We start from the raw sequence: 24,246 nt of genomic DNA on the forward strand, positions 1-24,246 counted from the left end.
ACTGTAGATCAAAAGTTACTCTTTTGTCTTGGAGACTTGATGGGCCAAAGGGCTTCTCCTGTACTGTATGATTCTATAATTCTATGATCACCAAAACATGGAAGATACAGTTATTTATACGAATGACAATCCTTTGAGATATTATTATTCTAAATAAAACTGTACATGGAAAATCTGAGCAATGAATGCCACTCACCTCAATACAATTGATCATTCTTTTCAAAGGTCCTGTTTGGCATTCCGTGGGACGGATCTTTCTATTGGGTAAATCTAGGAGCCAGAGACGTAGTGTACCACTAGCAAAAGAAAATTATATGCCAAAAGAATATTACCTAATTTCATTACCTACTTAAATGATAGTTCAGGTGTAAATCATCTAAACCAACATACAAGACTGGAACTTCCTGCAAGTTTTAGTGTAATTACAGCACAGGAATGGATAGGTTTTCTTTTAATCTGATAAAACTTACATTGAAGTGACTCAGTCCTCACCCAAGTCCACATGTACATTTTGTCTATCATTGTTTCCTTAAGCAAGTTTTTCAGAAATGCTACTCGCCAATTAAAATACAACTTACAAAGAAACCAAGTGTGTGAGTTTTTTGCATTTGCACTAAACTGGTGTAAATTTAAAATGAATATTTTTCAAATAGTTCAATTCAAAATCACTATTTCTGACTTTTAAAGGCTTTTGTACATATTTTATTTTAATTTACTAAAATTAAATAGTTTCTAAATATTTTAATGTTGATAGCATTAGAATCTGTTATGCAAAACAGGGGTATTTCTACAATTTTAAAAATATACTGTGCTTAATGTGCATAGATGTTTTTAAGCTTCGAATATATATGTAAATTTTTGTAACAGCAATAAAACAAAGAATCTCATGGAGGATGTTATATATTATGTAGGTTCTCAATTACCCACCCCGTTTCCAGCCTGCTGTAAGCTTATTTTCTGTTTCAGTATACTATCCAGTTTCTAAAGAAAGCTCAGTGCAAAAGCAATGTAGAAATTTGTGTAGATTTGAGTAGTTTTGCCATTAGCTCTTATTACAATCTCAATTTTCTTTTCCAACTTACGTTCCTCCTGTAATGAAGGTATCGTCCATATTATTAGCAAATTTTACAGTCAGTGCATTTCCTGCAGTGGCAACACAAGCAGGACTTCCACAGATAGATAACTTTGTTGCAATATTCCAAATGACAACACTGTAATAGGAAGAAAGCAAAAAATACAATGTTTTTTAATCATTGTGAAGTCCTACAGAAATAAAAAGGATAACAATCTAGCAATTTGAGTAGCTTAATCGTAAAAAAAGGGGGAACTGGAAGACAAAGCGATTGTTCTTTCATTTAAAGAATGTGCTTTAAACCCTCACCCAAGTGCACATGCACACTTTTCAACACAGAACAACACAGCAATAAAACAACACTGGAATTAATAATACACTGACAAAAATATTACTCGAGTACCACATGAAATTTTAACTCATACCTCTTTTTCATTATCAGAAACATCAGGGATAACCACTTAGTTTATACTTAGAAGTTACTGTTGAGACTCAGTGAGTCTTATCAACTATTTTACTTTAATCAGTTTCACTTGTATAATTAGTTACACTCCAACCTTCCAGCAGGATATGAATAAGCTCCTGAGTGACTGACCTAACCTTTACTGCTATTATCAAGGGAAAAGAAAACAGACAATTAGATTGCAAAATGAATGTTGTTCATCAAGTTGCTACAGAACAGTAGGAGGCCAATCAGTGCTTTATTTGCATGCCTGCGCTCTGCAAAAGCAACACAGCTTGTCCCACTGCCTTGATTTTGCCCATATTTCAGGTTTTTTTCACTTCAGACAATTATACACTTTTGAAAACCACATTTGAATCTGCCTCATGTCACTCTCAGGCAGTGTGCAACTTTTAACCTTCAATGTTGAATAAACAAGTAATCAGGTATAATTAACTGAAAAATAAATATTAATTTGAGATACCTGAACAAATAACAAAATTGGATATTTAGCCTTTGGATTAGACTGATGATCATATGCTTGTAGTTAGAAATATTGTTAGAATTTATCTGCCCTCATTATTGTGAGTTGACAACAAGGCTTTGTCATCCTGTGGGACCATGGTGTTAGACTTCTAATACCTCAAAGTGATGTCTCTGCATTTATTGGGCTGCTATTGTTCCTAGATTGTCAGTCTTTGGGTTAAGTCACATCCTGTGCTAGTAATTGTATTTGGACTGGTTATCCTCAACTTCAGCTCCCTTGATTTTCTAAGTGACATCCTTATATTTTGGCCTGTACTTGGTTGATATAAATCTTAACTTCCATAATCTCTCTCTTTTTTCTCACTTTCCTTCTCTCTCTGTTGGTGATGCATTGATTTGACAGAAACATCTTTCAACATATACTAGACAAAGAACTCTGTGTGCCTTGGAATTACTAAAACAACTTAAACTAAGAACTTAAAGAATTTCCTTAGAAAATAGCAATTCACATATTTTAATTTCCAAGAAACATTCTTTACTTTTATTGATCAGTCTGCATAACACATCTTAGATAAGACCACAAGATCTTATCTTATTTGGGCAGCATGGTGGCTTAGTGGTTAGCACTGCTGCCTCACAGCGCCAGGGTCCCAGGTTCAATCCCAGCCTTGGGTGACTGTCTGTGTGGAGTTTGCACATTCTCTGCGTGGGTTTCCTCTGGGTGCTCTGGTTTTCTCCCACAGTCCAAAGATGTGCCGTGAATTGGCCACGCTAAATTGCCCATAGTGTTAGGTCAATTAGTCAGAGGGAAATGGGTCTGTGTGGGTTACTCTTCAGAGGGTCGGTGTGGACTGGTTGGGCCGAAGGGCCTGTTTCCACACTGTAGGGAATCTAATCTAATCATATAGGAGCAGAAGTAGGCTGTTTTGGGCCTACTCTGCCATTTCATGAAATCATAGCTGATCTGATAACCTTCGACTCCACTTTCCTGCCCTTCCCCCATAATCTTTGATTCCCTTACTGATCAAAAAACTGTCAATGTCAACCTTGAATAAACTTACTGACATAGCCTCAACAGCCTCTGAGGTAAAGAATTTCATTTATTCACTAACCTCTGAGAAAAGAAATTTCTCCTCATTTCTGTTTTAACTGGGCTACCCCTTACTTTGAGATAATGTCCATTTTTTGATTCTCCTACAAGGGGAAACAACCCTATCAGCATTAACCCTGTCAAGGCACCTTTCAAGAACAGGCTGTGTGTATTTATATATATCGTACGCAGTACATACAATTGCATCACACTGAGAACCAAATTTATAATCCAATAATTCTTCACACACTCAAGATTATCCAGCAAGTATTGTTCATTGCAGGCCACATTGAATGTCTTAGTGTCAGTGCAATACTAGTATGTAGACCATATGTTCCAAAGATTTGCTAATCATGTCACATAGGATATCCTTTTGGTTGATTGCAAAAGGATACAGGCACTGACTGGATCTTGCAAAACTCACAACACAATGTTCAACATTAGATGTGATTCTACAATTGGACAGCATTTGCTGAGTAACCCTGAGAATGCAAATAATTATGCTGACAACCAATTTATCATTATCAGTTAGGCTTGCAGTGTGTTGCACCTACATTCATTAGAGGCTACATATTCTTATAGACAGGGCTCTGTTTTGTGCAGACAGAAAAAAACATGTAAATACATACAGTATGCTCTCATACATCATAAATGTTGTTTTCCTCCTTAAATTGGCATTCTTCTGAATTGTCTCAATGAGTGTAAGTGGAAAAGCTTCAACACAGTGTCACTTCTTTCAGCAACACTCAAAACTACTAAACAATAAAGGAGGTAGATATGGCTAAATATGGCTCTTGTGGCTGAAGCATTCACTGGAGTTGGGGGAGGGCAGGATTAACTACTGAGCTCTATGAACACCCATGAATGGCAGAGCAGGCTTGAGTGGTCAAATAGCCGACCCTTGCTCCTATCTTCTAATAAAACTTACTTTTCAACCAAGTAGTTAGCATCTCAGGTAAAATCCAGAATTAGAACTAAATCCCCTTAAGCCCAAACATAGACACATGCACACAACACAAAAGACAATAGTCTCTTCAGAAAATGTGCAAAAGAAAACTCACACAAGCATCTGAAATCAAAGGATAGAATTTGATGGAAGCTCGATTTTTTATAAACTGTAGGTAAACCACTGCAGGCATTAAACTGTTGACTTAACTTCTAAGATACTGTATGGTATAACCCATCTTCAATCTGAACATGTCCAATATTTTCTATCTTCCATATCTTCTATCTTTTACATAACCCAAAAATATAAATATACATTTCCAACAGGAAAAGACATTTTTGCTAACATATCACTGTATTATTATTTTATGGGAGATGAACAAGCATGATTTAAGTTGGACAGCTATTGCAGATTGCATTAGAAAACTGATATTTTTGTAAATGAAACGTCCTTATTTTATTAATTTTTTTTGGTCTGAATTTTAATATTTATGTTCTGTAACTCCACTTATTTGATGGAAATTAATTTCTAATAGACTGGCTGCTTGAAGTCTACACATGTGGTTATGGTATTTTCATTGTTAAGATAGAAAGTTCCAAGATAAAACACAAAAAAGGAAATACAACGTATTTCCAAGTCAGGTTGGTGAGTGACTTTAAGAAAGACTTTAAAAGAGGTGGTGGTTACTCATTTGCCTGTCACCATTGTCCTTCTAGATGTTACAAATCACAAGTTAGGAAGCTACTGTGGAAAAAGTCTTGGCGAGTTGCATCAATACAGCCTGTGTATGAGATACATCCTGAAGTCAGTATGCATTCATGATGGACAGAGTTAATGTTTACACAGGCCAATTGAATGAACCATTTTGTTCTTAATGATGCTGGATTACTTTAGCTTTGTTTGAGCTAATCAGGAACCTGATTTGTGTTTTGTTTATGTAGAAATGTTTTGTGAGTTAGGAGGTGAGTCATCAGTATTTTAGCAACATTATATATCTGGTCCAATGAAGTTTATGGTCAATGGAAGTTCACATGACTCAGATGGTGGGTTTTAAAAAATTTATTCACAAGATGTGGATAACACTGGCCAGGCCAGATTTTTTTGTCCATCCCAGAAGGAAGTTAAGAGTCAACCACTTTGCCGTGGTTCTGGAGTCACATGTCAGCCAGACCAGGTAAGGATGGCAGTTTCCTTCCCTCAAGGACATTAGTGAACGTGATGGGTTTTTCCCAATAATTGCAAATGATCATCATTGGACTTTTAATTCCAGATATTTATTGAATTCAAATTCCACCATCTGTCATGGCAGGTTTCAAATCTGGGTACACAGAACATTACTTAGGTCTTTGGATTGACTGTCCAATGATAATACCACTAGTCCATCAGCAAAATCAATGCCATTGAACATCAAAGGGAAATAGTTTGATTTTCTCTTTTTGGAGATGACCACTGTGGACTAAAAATGTGGCAAAATATCACTTGTCACTTAACAGCCTGAATTTGAATGTTGTTCAGGTCTTGTGGCATGTGCCTTTGGCTGGTTCATTATTTGAGGAGTTGTGAATGAAAATGAATACTACGATCATGAACAAAGCTTTGCATGCTGACCTTTTATTGGAGGAAAGGTCATTGATAAAGCAGTTGAAGATTGTTAGGCCCAAGAAACTACCATAAAGAATTTTGACAACAATGTCCTAGGCTAAAACGATTGGCCTTCAACAACCACAATCATTTCGATTTGCCAAGAACAATGCATTTTGGGTACTGAGAATGTAAATTAAAAATAGAACATGCAGCATTTGTGAAGAAAGAAACAGAGTTAACATTTCAAGCCAAGAATCTTAACTATTATCAGGTTGTCGATTTGATACATCGATTCTGTTTCTCTCTCCATGTAAATGGCCAGACCATTCAGCAAATTTTTCGTAAAATTTTCTTTTGTGTTACATATAATTCCAGTTCGTGGAATGTTTTCCCATTATTTGTATTGACTTAAATTTTACAATAGGTTCCCTCTGTTACCTGCCATCATCCTGACCGCCAAGAGAGACCAAATAGAGATCATTTGGGGAAAATGCTAATGATTCAACTTTGGCTTGGTGAAGTGTCATGGTTGCATGAATTGCTTTTTCAACATAGTTATAGATGATGATATCAGCCTGCAACGATATACAATATGCAGATTTCAGTCAATCACACTGAATACCTCTCAGTAAAATATGAACTGTCAACACAGTGGATCATTCATATGTTACATTAAATGATCACAAAATCAACAGTGGTGAGGACTTGAAATCAAAAATAAGCATTTCTGTTTAGATTTTTTTAAAAATTGCAATTATTAGAGGTAATTCTAGTGTTAAATTATCTGATGTTATTTGCCTTTACTATAAAGACAATGGGCTGAAATGTTATCATATTTTAGCAAAGTGTCATTTTTATTGAGTTTCTCTCTGCGAAGCCTAGCAAATGTTTTCATGCAATCACCCCAAACTCATCTCATTAACTAGGTGCCATGCATCTGTGGCATCCCCCCGTTATCCAGTGCTAACCCAATTCACCTATTTGCCACAGGCAGAAATATTCTTAGATACTCTGGCTTATGCTGGCATCCATGGTGTTGACGCCATATTTAAAAAGCCATTGCAAACCCAGATGAGCACTGGCATTCGGAGCCGCTCTGTATGATTGCATACATTTGTGATGACATTGTGGCTTTAAGAGGTGTGTTTTGTCCTAATTTCTTTTAGAGAGAGACTAGGGGTCAGGTACCAAGTCTCTATGAAAAGATAAACAACTTGTGAGGCCTTCGGGTTTTTTTAAAAGTTGGAACAATACAAAGCGGCGTGAGTGTTTGTGGTCAAGTCCTCCCAGAACCAGGGTTTTCGAGAGCTTTTGGCAGTTGTCACTGGAGTCTCAGAAGGGTTGGAAGGCAATGAACATCTTCTGCCCTCTACTCTGTCTCTCTGGGGAGCTGCTGCATGTATCTCTTTCTTGCTGATACGATTGCACATGAGATGATCTGTTTTTCCAAGAGTGTGTTTATCGGACGGTACTATATTAGAACAGTTACTTAGTAATAATTACTGTATCTATTGTTCTGTTAAGTTTTTTTAGTAGAGGTAAATTTCCAAATTCCTTTTTTTGTTGTATTTTAACTATAGTGTTTGAATAAATTGTGTTTTGCTTAACATTGAGTAGTTTGACAAATTGAATTACATCCAGAACACAAGATCTCATATTTACATTTAAAATAAGAAAATGTTAAGGTTTCAGCTACCTTCTTAATATATTTTGAAGGGATCTCCTCTGGTCCATAACACATTCTACCAGGGCATGGAAGTGTGAAGCTTTGTGAGGCAGTCGGCAAGTAAGGATATTAAAAGAATCCAATGGCTCAAATAACAATAAGTGCTCAAAGATTAGATTAGATTCCCTACAGTGTGGAAGCAGGCCATTTGGCCCAACAAGTACACACAGACCCTCTGAACAGTAAGCCACCCAGACCCATTTCCCTAATGGACCTAATGGGCAATTTAGTGTGGCCAATCCACCTGACCTGCACATTTTTGGATTGAGGGAGGAAACTGGATGGTAATCATACAGGCAGTAGGAATAGAAATTCCATGATGGCATTTGATCACATGAAGCACTCTGCCACCTGGTAGTTTGGGCAAGGCAGATGATGTAAAACACAGGATTTTGTCAAAATTATTATATCAATGTGATCAACCACAATAAGATTGAGGATGGCAAGGATCTGGTCTGTGGATCAAACCCAAGGCCACAGTGATGATTGGAGTGAAAGTGAGTGGGTGGGGAAAGGAACTATTAAATTTTGCCACTGGTGTGTACACAAGATAAAAAGTTAGGTAAAAGGAACATATAGCAAACAACGGATGCTTCAATGGTCTTTACAGAATGTCATAAAAAGCATATAATTCAGCTGTGGTCTCATCCAAGAGTGATTCAAGTCTGGAGTGGCAGCAAGAAGACAGAGGACAAGTAATAGACTCATGTAAATATTGCAGGATGGGGAGTGGGGCAGTCAGATGGTGGTTTAACTGGTTTTGGGAAATGGAGAACAAGAAGGAAAGGACGATGGATGAAGACTCGCCATCTGAGGTAGTTTGGGCTGAGGTTAGGAATAGGAAAGGTTAGGAGTTTTTTACAGGCCTCCTAATAGTCCTAGAAACGTAGAAGAAAGGATTGCGAGGATGATTCAAGAGAAGAGTGAAAGTAATAGGGTGGTTGTTATGGGGGACTTTAACTTTCCTGATATTAATTGGGAAAGCTATAGCTCAAGTTCATTAGATGGATCAGTGTTTGTCCAATGTGTGCAGGAGGGTTTCCTGACACAATATGTAGATAGGCCAACAAGAGGTGAGGCCATACTGGATTTGGTTCTGGGTAATGAACCAGGCCAGGTGTTAGAATTAGAGGTAGGTGAGCACTTTGGGGACAGTGACCACAATTCGGTGACCTTTACTCTAGTGATGGAGAGGGATAAGTGTGCACTACAGAGCAAGAGTTATAGATGGGGGCAGGGAAATTATGATGCTGTGAGGCATGACTTAGGATGTGTGGCCTGGAAAAGTAAGCTTCAAGGCAAGGGTGTAATTGATATGTGGAGCTTGTTCAAGGAGCAACTATTGAGTGTCCTTGATAAGTATGTGCCCGTCAGGCAGGGAGGAAAGGGTCGTGTGAGGGAGCCGTGGTTTAATAAGGAATTGGAATCCCTTGTTAAATGGAAGAGGGCAGCCTATGTAAAGATGAGGCGTGAAGGTTCAATTGGGGCGATTGAGAGTTATAAGGTAGCCAGGAAGGACCTGAAGAGAGAGCTAAGAGCAGCAAGGAGGGGACATGAAAGGTCCTTAGTTGGTAGGATTAGGGAAAACCCTAAGGCTTTCTATAGATATGTCTGGAATAAAAGAATGACTAGGGTAGGAATAGGTCCAGTCAAGGATAGTAGTGGGAAGTTGCGTGTGGAGGCTGAAGAGATTGGGGAGACACTGAATGAATACTTTCGTCAGTATTCAATCAGGAACAGGACATTGTTGTCAATGTGAGTATTGAGTCACAATTAAGTAGAATGGATGGCTTTGAGGTATGTAGAGAAGAGGTGTTGGAAATTCTGGAAAGGGTGAAAATAGATACGTCCCCTGGGCCTGATGGCATTTATCCTAGGATTCTCTGGGAAGCAAGGGAAGAGATTGCAGAGCCATTGGCCTTGATTTTTATGTCCTCGTTGTCTACAGGAGTAGTGCCAGAAGATTGGAAGCTAGCAAATGTGGTTCCCTTGTTCAAGAAGGGGAGTAGGGCTAACCCTAGTAACTATAGGCCGGTGAGTCTCACTTCTGTTGTGGGCAAAATCTTAGAGAGAATTGTAAGGGATAGGATTTATGAACATCTGGATAGGAATAATGTGATCAAGGATAGTCAGCATGGTTTTGTGAAGGGCAGGTCGTGCCTCACAAACCTTATTGAATTCTTTGAGAAGGTGACTAAGGAGGTGGACGAGGGGAAAGCGGTAAATGTGGTGTATATGGATTTTAGTAAGGCGTTTGATAAGGTTCCCCATGGTAGACTACTGCAAACAATACGGAGGTATGGCATTGAGGGTGAGTTGGAGGTTTGGATTAGGAGTTGGCTGGCTGGAAGAAGACAGAGGATAGTAGTTGATGGCAAAGGTTCATCTTGGAGTGCCGTCACTAGCGGTGTTCCGCAAGGATCTGTTTTGGGACCATTGCTGTTTGTCATTTTTATAAATGACCTGGAGGAGGGGTTAGAAGGTTGGGTGAGTAAGTTTGCGGATGATACGAAAGTCGGAGGAGTTGTAGACAGTGAGGAAGGATGTGGCAGGTTACAGCGGGATATAGATAAGCTGCAGAACTGGGCAGAAAGGTGGCAAATGGAGTTCAATGTAGCTAAGTGTGAGGTGATTCACTTTGGTAAGAGTAATAAAAAGATGGGGTACTGGGCTAACGGTCGGATACTTGGTAGTGTGGATGAGCAGAGGGATCTTGGTGTCCATGTACACAAATCTTTGAAAGTTGCCACCCAGGTAAATAGTGCGGTGAAGAAGGCATATGGCGTACTGGCTTTTATTGGTAGAGGAATTGAGTTCCGGAGTACTGAGGTCATGTTGCAGTTGTATAGGACTCTGGTGCGGCCACATCTGGAGTATTGTGTGCAGTTTTGGTCGCCATACTATAGGAAGGATGTGGAGGCACTGGAACGGGTGCAGAGGAAGTTTACCAGGATGTTGCCTGGTATGGTAGAAAGATCGTATGAGGAAAGGCTGAGGCACTTGGGGTTGTTTTCATTGGAGAAAAGAAGGTTTAGGGGTGACTTGATAGAGGTGTATAAGATGATTAGGGGTTTAGATAGGGTCGACAGTGAGAATCTTTTTCCACGTATGGAGTCAGCTATTACAAGGGGGCATAGCTTTAAATTAAGGGGGGGTAGGTATAGGACAGATGTTAGGGGTAGGTTCTTTACTCAGCGAGTCGTGAGTTCATGGAATGCCCTGCCAGTAGCAGTGGTGGACTCTCCCTCATTATGGGCATTTAAGCGGGCATTGGATAGGCATATGGAGGATAGTGGGCTAGTGTAGGTTAGGTGGGCTTGGATCGGCGCAACATCGAGGGCCGAAGGGCCTGTACTGCGCTGTATTCTTCTATGTTCTATGTTCTAAGGTAGAAGAGGAACTAAAAGAGAGAAGGAAAGTAGATAGAACTACTATGTTTATGTCCAAAGCAGCAGCCAAAATGTGTGCATGAATGGCCATATTTAGATTACCATTGGTTAAATAGTTTTGTATTCCTTTCCTCTCTTTCCAGGAATAACTACAAATCTACATGGTTACTCTAAATGTTTGAATACGAGGATAGTTTACTTTGTATTCTGGGTCTCAACAGATTTGGTAATCTTTATATACAAATCCTCTGTATTTTGTTCTGCACACACTTCAATTGACTGTTTCTGCAGTTGTGTTCAGTAAGGGGAGGAAAAAATGGTTAATTTCAAGTTCTTGATATTCTAAAATTCTTCATGCATTGCAGAATTAAATTTGCTCAGGGCAAAAGTCAGTAAAACAATACATTCTTCTTACCTTAAAACCCATATAAGTGACCTGTCCTGTTGCAATATATCTTCCACCCCTACTAACCGCAACGAAGGAGATATTGTTAGTATGACTTTCCAGGAAAGCTTGTTGGCTAGTCTTGAGGTTTTGTACAATGGTTGTACATCCCAGAGGATAAATTATATTTTCACAATCAGGATGCACAGATAAGCCAGAAGGTACTTTTCCTGTAAAAACAGCCATACAATCTAACTTAAAATGAACCAGAATCAAAGAATGCTTACATTTACAAGAATGCTATGTTTTGCATTACGCTGTGCTCTCAAAATGTTTAATCTGATGTGGATTGCTTAGCCACTTAAGTCTGTACTGAATACCGTTCTGATAACAAATCCTGTTGACTCAAAATATTAACACTGTTTCTTTCACGACAAACACTGTTTCTTCATCACTTGCATCTTTTATTTTAGATTTCAACCATCCACAGTACTTCGCTTTTATTTGAGTATATATTCAGTTGGATTGTCATTTCTGTTATATCATCCTACTACAGAGTACTATATCCTTAAAAATGCTAGGCATGGATATTTCTCAATAAATGTAATTAATATAAACTTTTAGAAGCTTCATAAAACTATTAGTTTTCAGTAAAGAATCTGAATTGATCAGAAAACTTTGAGAAGATTTGTAGTTGATGCTAAGGATGTAAGTTGATGGTAAGGATGTAAGTTAGCTCGCTGAGCTGAAAGATTTGTTTTTAGATGTTTCGTCACCATACTGGGCAACATCATCAGTGATATTCCCCAGTGAGGCATTGGTGGTAGATCCTATCTACCTTCCCTTGAAAAAAGAACCAGAAATGACATCACCCACCTTAAGAAACCAAGACCTATAAATAGAGAGACAGGACATACCACCAGCCCTTCACCAGCGACTCTCAGTGATGATGTTACCTAGTATGGTGACGAAAAGTCTGAAAACAAATCTTCCAGCTCAGCGAGCTAACTTATATACTGATCAGAAAATATTTTTTTAAAAAACTATATTTAACATTTTCTGGCACTGTGTGGGATTATTATTAAACAACATTTGCCATCACGGCACATAAGGAGACATTAGAGAGACTCCCAAAAATTTGATCAAAGTTGTGAGTTTAGGGTACACTTTAAAGAAAGAAAAAGAGCTAGTGAGGCAGAGATCCTCTGGGAATTACTTCCAGAGTTTAGGGTCTTGGTAATTTAAAGTGGAGATAAAATTTAGGGATCCTCTATGCGGAGAACCGCTGAGATCGCTAGGGTTGGCGTATTGAGGGAGATTACAGTATTAAGGGGAAAAAACATCGAGGGATTTCAAAACAAGACCGAGAACGTAAATTTGAAGTATTTCTTGATTGGGAGTAATGTAGGTCAGTGAGGACAGTGGGAAGGGGGAAAGCGGGCTAAGGCAGAATCAAAGCATGAGCAGCAAGGTCTTGGCAAAGACTTTCCTTGCAAACGCAGTGCAGTGATCTCAGAATGCAATTAAGTTTTAAAAGGACAGGAGCAGTCGGCCTGACTCCCCTGTCAGGGAGGGGGTGCCCAGACAAGGAGCTCACTGGGGACAGAGCTCAGTCAGAGCAGGGACACAGCTTCGAGTAGAAACAGACCCTGGAGTGTGACCACAACAACCAGAGAACAAACACCCTGCCACCTGAGCTACTGCCTCTCACCATTAAAACCAATGATGGACTCCAGCTCGAGTTGCGAGAAGTCCTCAGTTTCCTTGGCCATGACTTGTTGTTTGGAGGCGAATCTTCAATGGGAGCCGCAACTACCGGACACTGTGTACAAGCCGTCGCTAGGAGACCGGCAACGACATGCGCACTGAGGAGCAGCTGTGCCGGTAAAAACATGCGCACTGAAGAGCAGGTGTGCCGGTAATGACATGCGCACTGAGGAGCAGCTGTGCCGGTAATGACATGCGCACTGAGGAGCAGCCATTGCCGGTAAAAACATGCGCACTGAAGAGCAGGTGTGCCGGTAATGACATGCGCACTGAGGAGCAGCTGTGCCGGTAATGACATGCGCACTGAGGAGCAGCTGTGCCGGTAAAAACATGCGCACTGAGGAGCATGAGTGCCAGCAATGACATGCGCGCTGAGGGATATTCATGCTGCAAGTTGGGTATCGAGCCGGAAGGACATTATTTTATAAACTGCGTGAACTTTCAAAATTTATTTCCAATTTATAGCAACATTAAAGTCTTCAATATGTAGACTATTCTTTTATTCTGGTAGACTAACCTGAATTTCATAAAATAATTATTGTGCATTTATGGACTAGTTTATCTAATAAAATTGTAAAGTGATGTGAAATATTCTATAATGTTAACTGTTTAAAAAGCTCCATAGAGATGGGATTGAATCGAATGCTTTATTGTGTTGGTATTAATTCAGGATTATTATCATTCGCAAGAAAACATCATTTCCAGTAAAGCCATTTAAAAACCAATGCGTGTTATGCAAATATTCTTTAATTTTCTCCCCCACCGATTTCTGAAAGTGGAAGCATGTGGAACCAATTTGTTTCAGAACCGAATAAGTTGTTTGTTTGTTTTGCTTAACATTATGGTATTTTCAACCCAAATCTCAGTGGGTGTACATGTACACGGTGAGTTTTAATGTCAGTGTACAATGTTTGCACACTTTTTGCACGCTTAATTTGTAAAAGAACAATAAAAAATAAATCATACTTTAGTATACCTAGAAACAATACTGTCGTAATCAAGGAGGAAGCTGCGTATTCATGTTGCTATTAATGGGGGTTCCATGGTGTAATGGTTAGCACTCTGGACTCTGAATCCAGCGATCCGAGTTCAAATCTCGGTGGAACCTTACGTATTATGTTGCTTCCCGTTTTTCATGCAACTCCCACTATCTTAGAGAAAGAAACAGCGTGAATTATTGTTTTGTATGCTGCTAGTGACTTCTGCAGCCGAACTGCAAAATTAATTTAAAATTAGATACATGGTTCATACAAATTTAATTGTAATGCATTTTCATTAGTACGTACCATGTAAGTGCATTAAGAGGGAACTAAATGAATCCAGCAGTGAGTGATCCGGATGGACTGTACGCATTAGAAAACAGTAAAATAGACATGATGTTTTAGTTTCATTTACTGTATTAACTATATTTGGTTTGGAGCACAGTGCAGCGCTAGAAACAACCCAGAGATGGATGTAATTAATCTCCCGGAACAGTTTATACCATCATAACTTGAATCACAAGGCTTCGTCCACTTTTACGTTTTTGTTAATAGATAATAACTCACATTGAAAAGTATGAACAGGGTGCTGCAAATAGCAAGAAAAAAAGAAAACAAAAGGACCGCAAATGACAGATTAATGTCAATACAAATATCACGACACTTCACTATGTCGCTGTTTATATAAAGTTAGGGTAAATGCTTTTATAAGTGGGACTTTTGTTTCTAATTCAATCGGAAAATTGTGGCCAAAGTGCGCTTGAAATTGCGGAGGTGAGTTTAAAGTTCAGGGGTCCACTAAATTTCATGTATATAAACAGGAACACGAAATCTACCAATCAGAGAACATCATTGAAAGTGATTGTTTCCCCTTCACGTGTTTATGGTTCTTTATCAGGTGCTGTCTCATTAATGCACCTGAAAATGAGCTTATTAAAGATTTCTCCATCCTCGAGTTTGAGTCTATCTTGATTTAAAAGTACTTTCTATATTGCACTATACTGAAATATTAAAAGTTTCACTGGTGTGTATTGGGCAATTTCAGACGTTTAAAAATGTGTTGCTGGAAAAGCGCAGCAGGTCAGGCAGCATCAAAGGAACAGGAAAATCGACGTTTCGGGCATAAGCCCTTCTTCATGCTGCCTGACCTGCTGCGCTTTTCCAGCAACACATTTTTAAAGCTTTGACCTCCAGCATCTGCAGTCCTCACTTTCTCCTCGAAGGCTTATGCCCGAAACGTCGATTCTCCTGTTCCTTTGATGCTGCCTGACCTGCTGCGCTTTTCCAGCAACAAATTTTTAAGCTCTAATCTCCAGCATTTGCAGTCCTCACTTTCTCCTAGTTTCAGAGGTTTGTTTTGATATGAGAAAGCAAGACTTAAAAATGTACAGCCAGGAAAGTTTAATTGAAGGACACACATGAAGGTGACTAGATCTGCTGATTTGAGTTCTACACACCCTCAAATACAAACCAAAGGTTTTGCGGCAGGGTGCCTGGGTTTAAATCCCAACTGCTCCAGAGGTGTGCCATTGTATGTTTGAACAGATTGATTTAAATAGTTATTAAAAAAAAGATTTCATTGGAAAGGACAAATCAGTACTGTAGGCCACTAACACAACCAGACCGTGTGAGGCCACACACAGAGAGATGAAAATACTAACTAGCGTAAAATCAAAATCTAATTCAGCAGAGTTAGCGTGACTTCATGAAAGGGAAATAGTGTGTCCAACCATATTTTTAATGATATGTGAGACGTGGGCATCGCTGGCTCACCAGCATTCATTACCAGCCCCAAGCATTTGAGAATGCCTTCTTGAACCACTGCAGTCCACATGCTATAGGTAGACCCCCAATGTCATTAGGGAGAGAATTCCAGGATATTGACACAGCAATAGAGAAGAAACATAATATGTTTCCAAGTCAGAATAGTGAGTGACTTGGAGGGGAACTGGCAGAGGATGGTGTTCCCATGCACCTGTTGTCTATGTCCTTTGAGATGGAAATGGTTGTGGATTTGGAATGTGCTGTCTAAAGATGTTTGTGGTGAATTTCTTCTGTGCATCTTATAGATAGTACACACTGCTGCTACTCAGTGTGTGGTGGAGAGAATGGATGCTGGTAGATGTGGTGCTAATCAAATAGGCTGCTTTGCCCTGGATAGTCATAGAGATGTACAGCACAGAAACAGATCCTACGGTGCACCTCGTTCATGCCGACCAGATATCCTAACCTAATACATTCCCATTTGCCAGCACTTATTCCATATCTCTCTAAACACTTCCTATTCATATGCCCAACCAGATGCATTTTAAATGCTGTAATTGTACCAGCCTCCACCACTTCCTCTGGCAGTTCATTCCATACACACACCACCCTTTGTGTGAAAAAGTTGCCCCTTAAGTCCCTTTTATATCTTTTCCCTCTCACCCTAAACTTATGCCCTCTAGTTCTGGACTCTCCATCTCCATGGAAAATACTTTGTCTATTTATCCTATCCATGCCCCTCATAATTTTATAAACCTCTATAAGGTCACCCCTAGGCCTCCAACATTCCAGAGAAAACAGCCCCAGCCTATTCAGCCTCTCCATATAGCTCAAATCCTCCAACCCTACCCTTGTAAATCTTTTCTGAACCCTTTCAAGTTTCACAACATTCTTCCAATAGGAAGGAGACCAGAATTGCACAAAATATTCCAAAAGTGGCCTAACCAACGTCCTGTACAGTTGCAACATGACCACCCAGCATCTATACTCAATGCTCTGACTAATAAAGGAAAGCATACCAAAAGCCTTCTTCACTATTCCATCTACCTGCAACTCTACTTTCAAGGAACTATGAACCTGCACTCCAAGGTTTCTTTGTTCAGCAACACTCCCCAGGACCTTACTGTTAAGTGTATAAGTCCTACTCGGATTTGCCTTTCCAAAATGCAGCACCTCACATTTATCTAAATTAATGCCACTCCTCAGCACATAGGCCCATCTGATCAAGATCCAGTTGTACTCTGACATAACCTTCTTCGCTGTCCACTATGCCTCCAACTTTAGTATCATTTGCAAACTTACTAACTATGCCTCCTATGTTCACATCCAAATTGTTTATATAATTGACAAAAAGCAGTGGAACCAGCACCGATCCTTTTGGCACACCGTTGGTCACAGGCCTCCAGTCTGAAAACAACCCTCCAACACCACCCTCTCTGTCTTTTACCTTTGAGCCAGTTCTGTATCCAAATGGCTAGTTCTCCCTGTTTTCCATGAGATCTAACCTTGCTAACCAATCTCCCATCAGGAACCTTGCCTTACTGAAGTCCATAATGACCGCCTCTACCACTCTGCCCTCATTAGTCCTTTTTGTTACTTCTTCAAAAAATTCAAGTTTGTGAGACATGATTTCCCACGCACAAAGTCATGTTGACTGTCCCTAATCAGTCCTTGCCCTTCCAAATACATGTAAATCCTGTCCCTCAGGATTCCATCCAACAATTTGCCCACCATCAAGCTTTTGCCCAAAACATCGATTTTTCCTGCTCCTCAGATGCTGCCTGACCTGCTGTGCTATTCCAGCACCACTCTAATCTTGCCCACCATCGATTTCAGACTCACTGGTCTATAGATTCCTGCCTTTTCCTTACCACCTTTCTTAAATAGTGGCACCACGTTAGTCAACCTCCAGTCTTCCGACACCTCACCTGTGACTACTGATGAAACAAATATCTCAGCAAGGGGTTTGCCCTTGATACCAATTCCTCCAATTTTGCTCAGGCTTCTTGATGCCACACTTGATGTCAAGGGCTGTCACTTTCACCTACCTCTGGAATTCTGCTCTTTTGTCCATTTTGCAGCCAAGGCTGTAATAAGGTCAGTTGCTGAGTGGCCCTGGTGGAATCCAAACTGAGTGTTACTGAGCAGGTTATTGCTGAGCAGGTGCTGCTTGGTAGCAGTGTTGATGACACCTTCCATCACTTTACTGATGATCAAGAGTAGACTGTTGGAGTGGTAATTGTCTGGGATGGATGTGTCCTGCTTCCTGTGTACAAGACATATCTGGCCAATTATCCTTATTATTGGATAGATACCAGTATTGTAACAGTACTGGAACACCTTGGCTAAGGGAACTGAAGTTCTGGAGCTTAAATCTTCAGTACTATTGCCAGAATGTTATCAGGGCCTATAGCCTTTGCAGTATCCAGTGCCTTCAACTGTTTCTTGAGATCACATGGAATGAATCAAATTGGCTGAAGACTGGTATCTCTGATGCTAGTGACAACTGAAGGAGTACAAGATGAGATCATCCACTTGGGGAACTTCTGGTTGAAGAATGCTACAACTGCTTCAAACATATCTTTGCATTGATGTATTGGCTCTTCCATCATTGAGAATGGGCACATTTGTGGAGTTTCCTCCTCCAGTGAGTCATTAACTTATCTATCACTATTCATCAACTGAGCACTGCAGAGCTTACATCTGATCCACTGGTTGTAGGGTTACTCATTTCTGTCTATCACTTGCTGCTTATGCTGTTTGGCAATTAACCCTGTTTGATAGCTCATTTTTAGGTATGCCTGGTCCTGCTCCAGGCATGCCCTCCAGCACTTTCCATTAAACTAGCATTGATCAATGGTGAAAGTAGAGTGGGGCATATGCCAGGCCATGAGGTTGCAGATTATGCTGGAGTTGCCGCTGTTGATGGTCCACAGCACCTCATAGTTGCCCAATCTTGAGTTGCTAGATCTTTTCAATGTCTGTCCCATTTACCATAGTGATTATACCACATAACACGATGGAGGGCATTCTCAATATGAAGGTGGGACGTCATCTCCACAAGGACTGTGCGATGGTCACTCTTACCAACACTGTCTTGGACTGATGCATCTGCAACGGACAAATTGGTACGGATGAGGTCAAGCATGTTTTTCCTTCTTGTTCGTTTCCTCATTGCAGACCCAGTCTAGCAGCTATGAGCTTTATAACCCGACTAGCGCAATCAGTAGTGCAGCTGCCGAGCCACTCTTGGTGGTGACAATTGAAATTCCCCACCCAGAGTACGTTTTGTGCCCTCAGTGCTTCCTCCAAGAGTTGCTCCCCATGGGGGAGCACTGATTCATCAGCTGAGGGAGGAGGGTGTGTGCAATCAACAGGAGATTTCCTTGCCTATGTTTAACTTTAAACCATGAGACTTCATAAAGTCCAGTCAATGTTGAGGGCTCCCAGAGCAACTCCCTCCCATCTGTATGCCACAGTGCCACTACCTCTCTTGGGTCTGTCCCGCTGATGGGTCGGGAAATATCCAGGAATGGTGATAGTGGTGATGGGGCTCTATCTGTAAGGTATTATCCTGTCAGTATGACTATGTCAGACCAGTTTGTGAGTCAGCCTCTCAATTTTGGTATTAGACCTCAGTTGTTAGTATGGAGGACTTTGCAGGGTCAGCAGGTCTATTTTTGCTATTGTTATTTTCATTGCCTAGTTTGATGCCAAGTGATCCATAGACTTTCATTTCTTTGTTGGGCCTTCATAGAAACTGATTCAACTATATGATTTACTGGGCCATTTCAGAGGACATGTGACAGTCAACCGCATTGCTGTGGGTCAGGGGTTACATATATGGCAGATTTCCTTCCCTGAAGGATATTAGAGAGAAAGATAGATTATGCCAACAATTGACAATGGTTACATAGTCATCTGTAGATTCTTAATTCCAGATTTTTAAAATTGAATTCAAATTCTGCCATCTGTCAGGTGGGATTTGAACTTGGGTCCCCGAAGTTTAGCTGAGTTTCTGGATTGATAGTCTAATCAATAATTTCACGAGACCATCACCACCCCCAACTTATTACAGTTTTTTTTTAGGAAGTCTCAACCAGAGAAGATGGGGGTAGATGTGTTGTATTTGGACTTCCAGAACAAGGTATCACGCAAAAGGTTCAGTAATAATGCAAGAGCCCACCGTTTTGGAGGTAGCATATTGGCATGGATAGAGAATTGGCTTATGGGCAGGAAACAGTAAATAGAGCTAAGGGGCTCCTTCACAGATCCTGGAGATCTGTGGCCAATGTGTTTCCACAGGATCAGTGCTGGGACTGCAACTGTTTACAATGTATATTAATGACTTGGAGAAAGAAAGTGCATGTACTGTAGTCAAATGTGCAGATGTCACAAAAACAGATGGAAAGGCAAATTGCGAGAGGAATACCAACATTTTCACAGAGATTTGACTGGTTAAGTAAATGGGCAAAAAGCTGGCAAATGGAGTACAATATTGGAAAATGTGAAGTTGCCCTTTTGGAAGGGAGAACAAAAGAACATAATATAGTTTAAATGGAGAAAAGCTGCATAAAGCTGCAACAAAAAAAGCACTGTAAAAGGTACTCGTGAAACCACATCTGGAATACTGAGAGTAGTTTTGATTGCTTATTTAAGGAAAGATATTTCATTCAAGGCAATTCAGAGAAGGTACACTCGGATGATCAGTGGTAGAAAAGATTGTCTTCTGAGCAAAGGCTAATTAGGTTGGGACTCACTGGAGATTCAAAGAATGAGAGGTGACCTCATTGAAACATAAAGGATTCTTAAATAACTTGATCGGGCAAATGCTGAGAGGATGCTTCCTCTTGGGGGGTCAGAGGGCATGGTCTCAGAATAAGGCAGCACCAATTTCAGACTGAGATGAGGAGGAGTATCTTCTCTCAGAGGATTGAGAGTCTTTGGAATTCCTTGCCACAGACAGCTAAAGGGGCAGAATCCTTCTGCATATTTAAGGTTGAGGTGTATAGATTCTTTATGAGTTGGGGAATAGAGGGTTATGGGGAAAGGACAGGTAAATAAGTTATCTGAAGCAACAGCAAGGTGACTGAGAATTAAAGGAATGAATTTGAAAACACAATAGACACAGGAACCAGACACTGTATCAAATAACCACTGAAGTTATTGAAGGAGGAGTTAGATTTTTAATTAATGAAATGGTGGAGCAGGCTTGAGGGGCTGAATTGCTTACTCCTGCTCTCAGTTCTTATATTCTTGTATTCTAAATGTCACAGTTGCCAGGGAAAAGAAGTTCACACAACAATCCAGATCAGGAAGAGGGTGAGAAATAAGCTCACAGCCATAATTCTGAATCTTGATACTGGATCCCAGATAGGGTTAGTGTTAGGGTTAGGGCTGGCATCCTACTCAGATTATACCAGAAAAAACCTGAATTTCCTAAAAACCTGCAAGTTAATGAGTACATGAGAAAGGACACATTGGAACCGAGGAGGGTCATGTTTATGTATACATGAGAGCAGAAATTTGCCTGCTTACAACTCATATGAAAGGGGTTAACAAAAGAACAAGATGTTAAGATGTGTATGTTCAACCTCATTGAATCAAATGGTCCTGTTCTTCCTGGTGCAAACAGTTGTGAAGAGCTGCATCTGATCTCAATAAACCATGAGATGAAGGAGGCATCACAGACTCTGAAAGACACACCTATCAAAAAACACCCTCTGATCAGATAGATCAGATCTGATAAAATTGTGCTGAGAATGTTTTGATGAGCTGTTTGGAGGCTTTGAAGAGTTTGATTATATTACATTATATTGATCCAATGATGAAACCAGTGATTCATCTCCCATGTAAAGGACCAAAAAAACTAAGAGGAAAGCTTGAAAGAGACCTTCAAGTGGTAGACTAAAGAGAGTCGAAGAGTATACAGAATGGGGAAGTATCATTGTTGTGAGTGAGAAACTAAATGATTGGTTAATTATTTGCATTACTGACAAAAATATTAATCAAGCAACTAAAAGGAATTGGCACTTTATTCCTTACTCCACCACTAGAAGAAATTATACTATCATTGATGACGACTGAAGCTTTCAACAAGCTTGATGCTAGAGATGGCTACTGGAATATGAAGCCTGATAAGAAATCTTGTCTGCTGACAGCATTCAACACAACCTTTGCCCTTATAGTGAGCTGGAATATGCTCCCACAGAAAGTAGATGAAACACACTAAGGATACAAAGGAGCAGCCAGCTTTACTGGCGAGATCCAATTCTATGTTGTAGATGACAAAGACTATAATTGCCAACTCCATATACCTTACAAAGAATGAGGAAAACTGGGATAAACCCATTGTGAAGATGAAAGAATATTAGTATTTATGATTTGGAGGTGCTGGTGTTGGACTGGGGTGTACAAAGTTAAATATCACACAACACCAGGTCACAGTTCAACAGGTTTATTTGGAAGCACTAGCTCTCAGAGTGCTGCTCCTTTGTCAGGTGGTATACTCCACAACCACCTGTTGAAGGAGCAGTGCTCCAAGCTCATCCAGCCTTCTAGTGAGACATCAATACTATAATTATCTTATTCCGTTTATGGTCTTGGAACAAATGCCTGAGTATTAATAAACAGAATAAAAATAAGCAGAAACAGAAACATGTATAAGAACATAAATCAATACCTACAAGAATGTAAAGAAACTTCCACGTATTGAACAGTCTCTTTTGAGCATTATCCCTGTAGACATACTGCTAGAATAAAGCCATTGCCATTTGGTACCCTAACTATCTCTCTGTTGAGTGTTGCTTACACAGTATACACAACTAAAAATGTCAAGCTGAGTCCTGGCTGTAGTCCTAATACAAGATGGAAAGTCAACTGAATTTACAGCAAAAGTTCTAGCATTAGCTGACACCAGATATACCAATATAGAAAAGGAACTTTTGACAATCCTGAATGGATATGAGAAATCCTATACATATCTCTATTGGAGAAATTTAATTGTGGCAGATAAACATTGTCCATTGCATTGGATATTCAAAGTTTGAGAGAAGATTTGTAGCTCGGGTGCTTGTTGTTGTGGTTCTGTTCGCCGAGCTGGGAATTTGTGTTGCAGACATTTCGTCCCCTGTCTAGGTGACACCCTCAGTGCTTGGGAGCCTCCTGTGAAGCGCTTCTGTAATGGTTCCTCCGGCATTTATAGTGGTTTGTCTCTGCTGCTTCCGGTTGTCAGTTCCAGCTGTCCGCTGCAGTGGCCGGTATATTGGGTCCAGGTCGTTGTGTTTGTTGATAGAATCTGTAGATGAGTGCCATACTCTAGGAATTCCCTGGCTGTTCTCTGTTTGGCTTGTCCTATAATAGTAGTGTTGTCCCAGTCGAACTCACTTTGCTTGTCATCCGCGTGTGTGTCTACTAAGGGTAGCTGGTCGTGTCGTTTCGTGGCTAGTTGGTGTTCATGGATGCGGATCGTTAGCTGTCTTCCTGTTTGTCCTATGTAGTGTTTTGTGCAGTCTGTGCATGGGATTTGGACACTATGTTGGTTTTGCTCATGTTGGGTATCGGGTCCTTTGTCCTGGTGAGTTGTTGTCTGAGAGTGGCTGTTGGTTTGTGTGCTGTTATGAGTCCTAGTGGTCGTAGTAGTCTGGCTGTCAGTTTGGAAATGCTCTTGATGTATGGTAATGTGGCTAGTCCTTTGGGTTGTGGCATGTCCTCATTCCGTTGTCTTTCCCTTAGGCATCTGTTGATGAAATTGCTGATGTCAGCTGGAACTGACAACTGGAAGCGGCAGAGACAAACCACTATAAATGCCGGAGGAAACATCACAGAAGCGCTTCACAGGAGGCTCCCAAGCACTGAGGATGTCACCGAGACAGGGGACAAAACAACTGCAACACCAATTCTCAGCTCAGTGAACAGAACCACAACAACTGGATTGGATAGATAAGAAAAGTATGTATTCAGCACCAGCAAGACTGCAGCAGAAATTACTCTTGATGCTTCAAAGTTATAATTTCACTCTTAATTACAAGCCTTTAGGAGAAATGGTTTGAACTGATAGTCTTTTGTGATTGGTGCCATAGGAAAAAAAAGAGATAAAAGATTTACAGGCAAAGATCCTTCACTTAATGAAACACCATCAAAACGGAATCAAATTAGAAATGAGATCGGTAAAGAAGAAGAGTTACAGATATCCTCGATCTCGGGGTGAGCTAACAAGATGCGGAAAACACAGCTAGCAATACTGCAGAGATGACATTTCACTTAGAGATGGTGTTGCACTATTTGGTTCCAGAATAGTCATGTCCAAAGTGATACAAGAAGAATTTCTCCAGAGAAACATGGAGACCACATGAGAATGGTGCAGTGGAAATTCAGAGCCTGTTCACTGGAAAGAATTCTACAACGTTATTGAAAGAATGGTGTCCACATGTAATGTATGCTGAAAATAGAAATATATACGTCAGTGAAAGATGACAGCTACTGATGTACCACCGAGACCATGCCACGCAGTGTAATTTGATTTAATCATACATAACTAAGAATTGTATCTCATCATTGCAGACTACTACCGAACGTTCCCTTTTATCTGGAAGATTAAATATTTGAGAGCAGCA

The 24,246-nt window shown here is 40.2% G+C and overlaps 1 protein-coding gene and 1 non-coding gene across 2 annotated transcripts in view; one reads left to right on the forward strand and one right to left on the reverse strand.

Annotated features, from left to right (window-relative positions):
• cfap52 (cilia and flagella associated protein 52) overlaps positions 1 to 12,951 on the reverse strand; it is an 86,467-nt gene extending 73,516 nt beyond the window's left edge. Inside the window, exons 1-5 of the mRNA XM_043714591.2 lie at positions 12,832 to 12,951; positions 11,151 to 11,350; positions 6,059 to 6,195; positions 1,083 to 1,211; positions 197 to 296 (exon numbers count right to left, since the gene is read on the reverse strand). Coding sequence (XP_043570526.2) covers positions 197 to 296; positions 1,083 to 1,211; positions 6,059 to 6,195; positions 11,151 to 11,350; positions 12,832 to 12,892 — 627 coding nt within the window. The 5' untranslated portion in view covers positions 12,893 to 12,951. The remainder of the gene's footprint in view (positions 1 to 196; positions 297 to 1,082; positions 1,212 to 6,058; positions 6,196 to 11,150; positions 11,351 to 12,831) is intronic.
• A 972-nt stretch (positions 12,952 to 13,923) lies between these two features.
• Positions 13,924 to 13,995, forward strand: trnaq-cug (transfer RNA glutamine (anticodon CUG)). The gene has a single exon. It is a non-coding gene; the product is annotated as a tRNA-Gln (tRNA).
• The last annotated feature ends 10,251 nt before the right edge of the window (positions 13,996 to 24,246 follow it).

Source organism: Chiloscyllium plagiosum, unplaced genomic scaffold, assembly GCF_037043375.1.
Source record: "Chiloscyllium plagiosum isolate Xiang-an unplaced genomic scaffold, Cpla_swu_hap1 HiC_scaffold_25, whole genome shotgun sequence".
Taxonomy (NCBI): Eukaryota; Metazoa; Chordata; class Chondrichthyes; order Orectolobiformes; family Hemiscylliidae; genus Chiloscyllium; species Chiloscyllium plagiosum.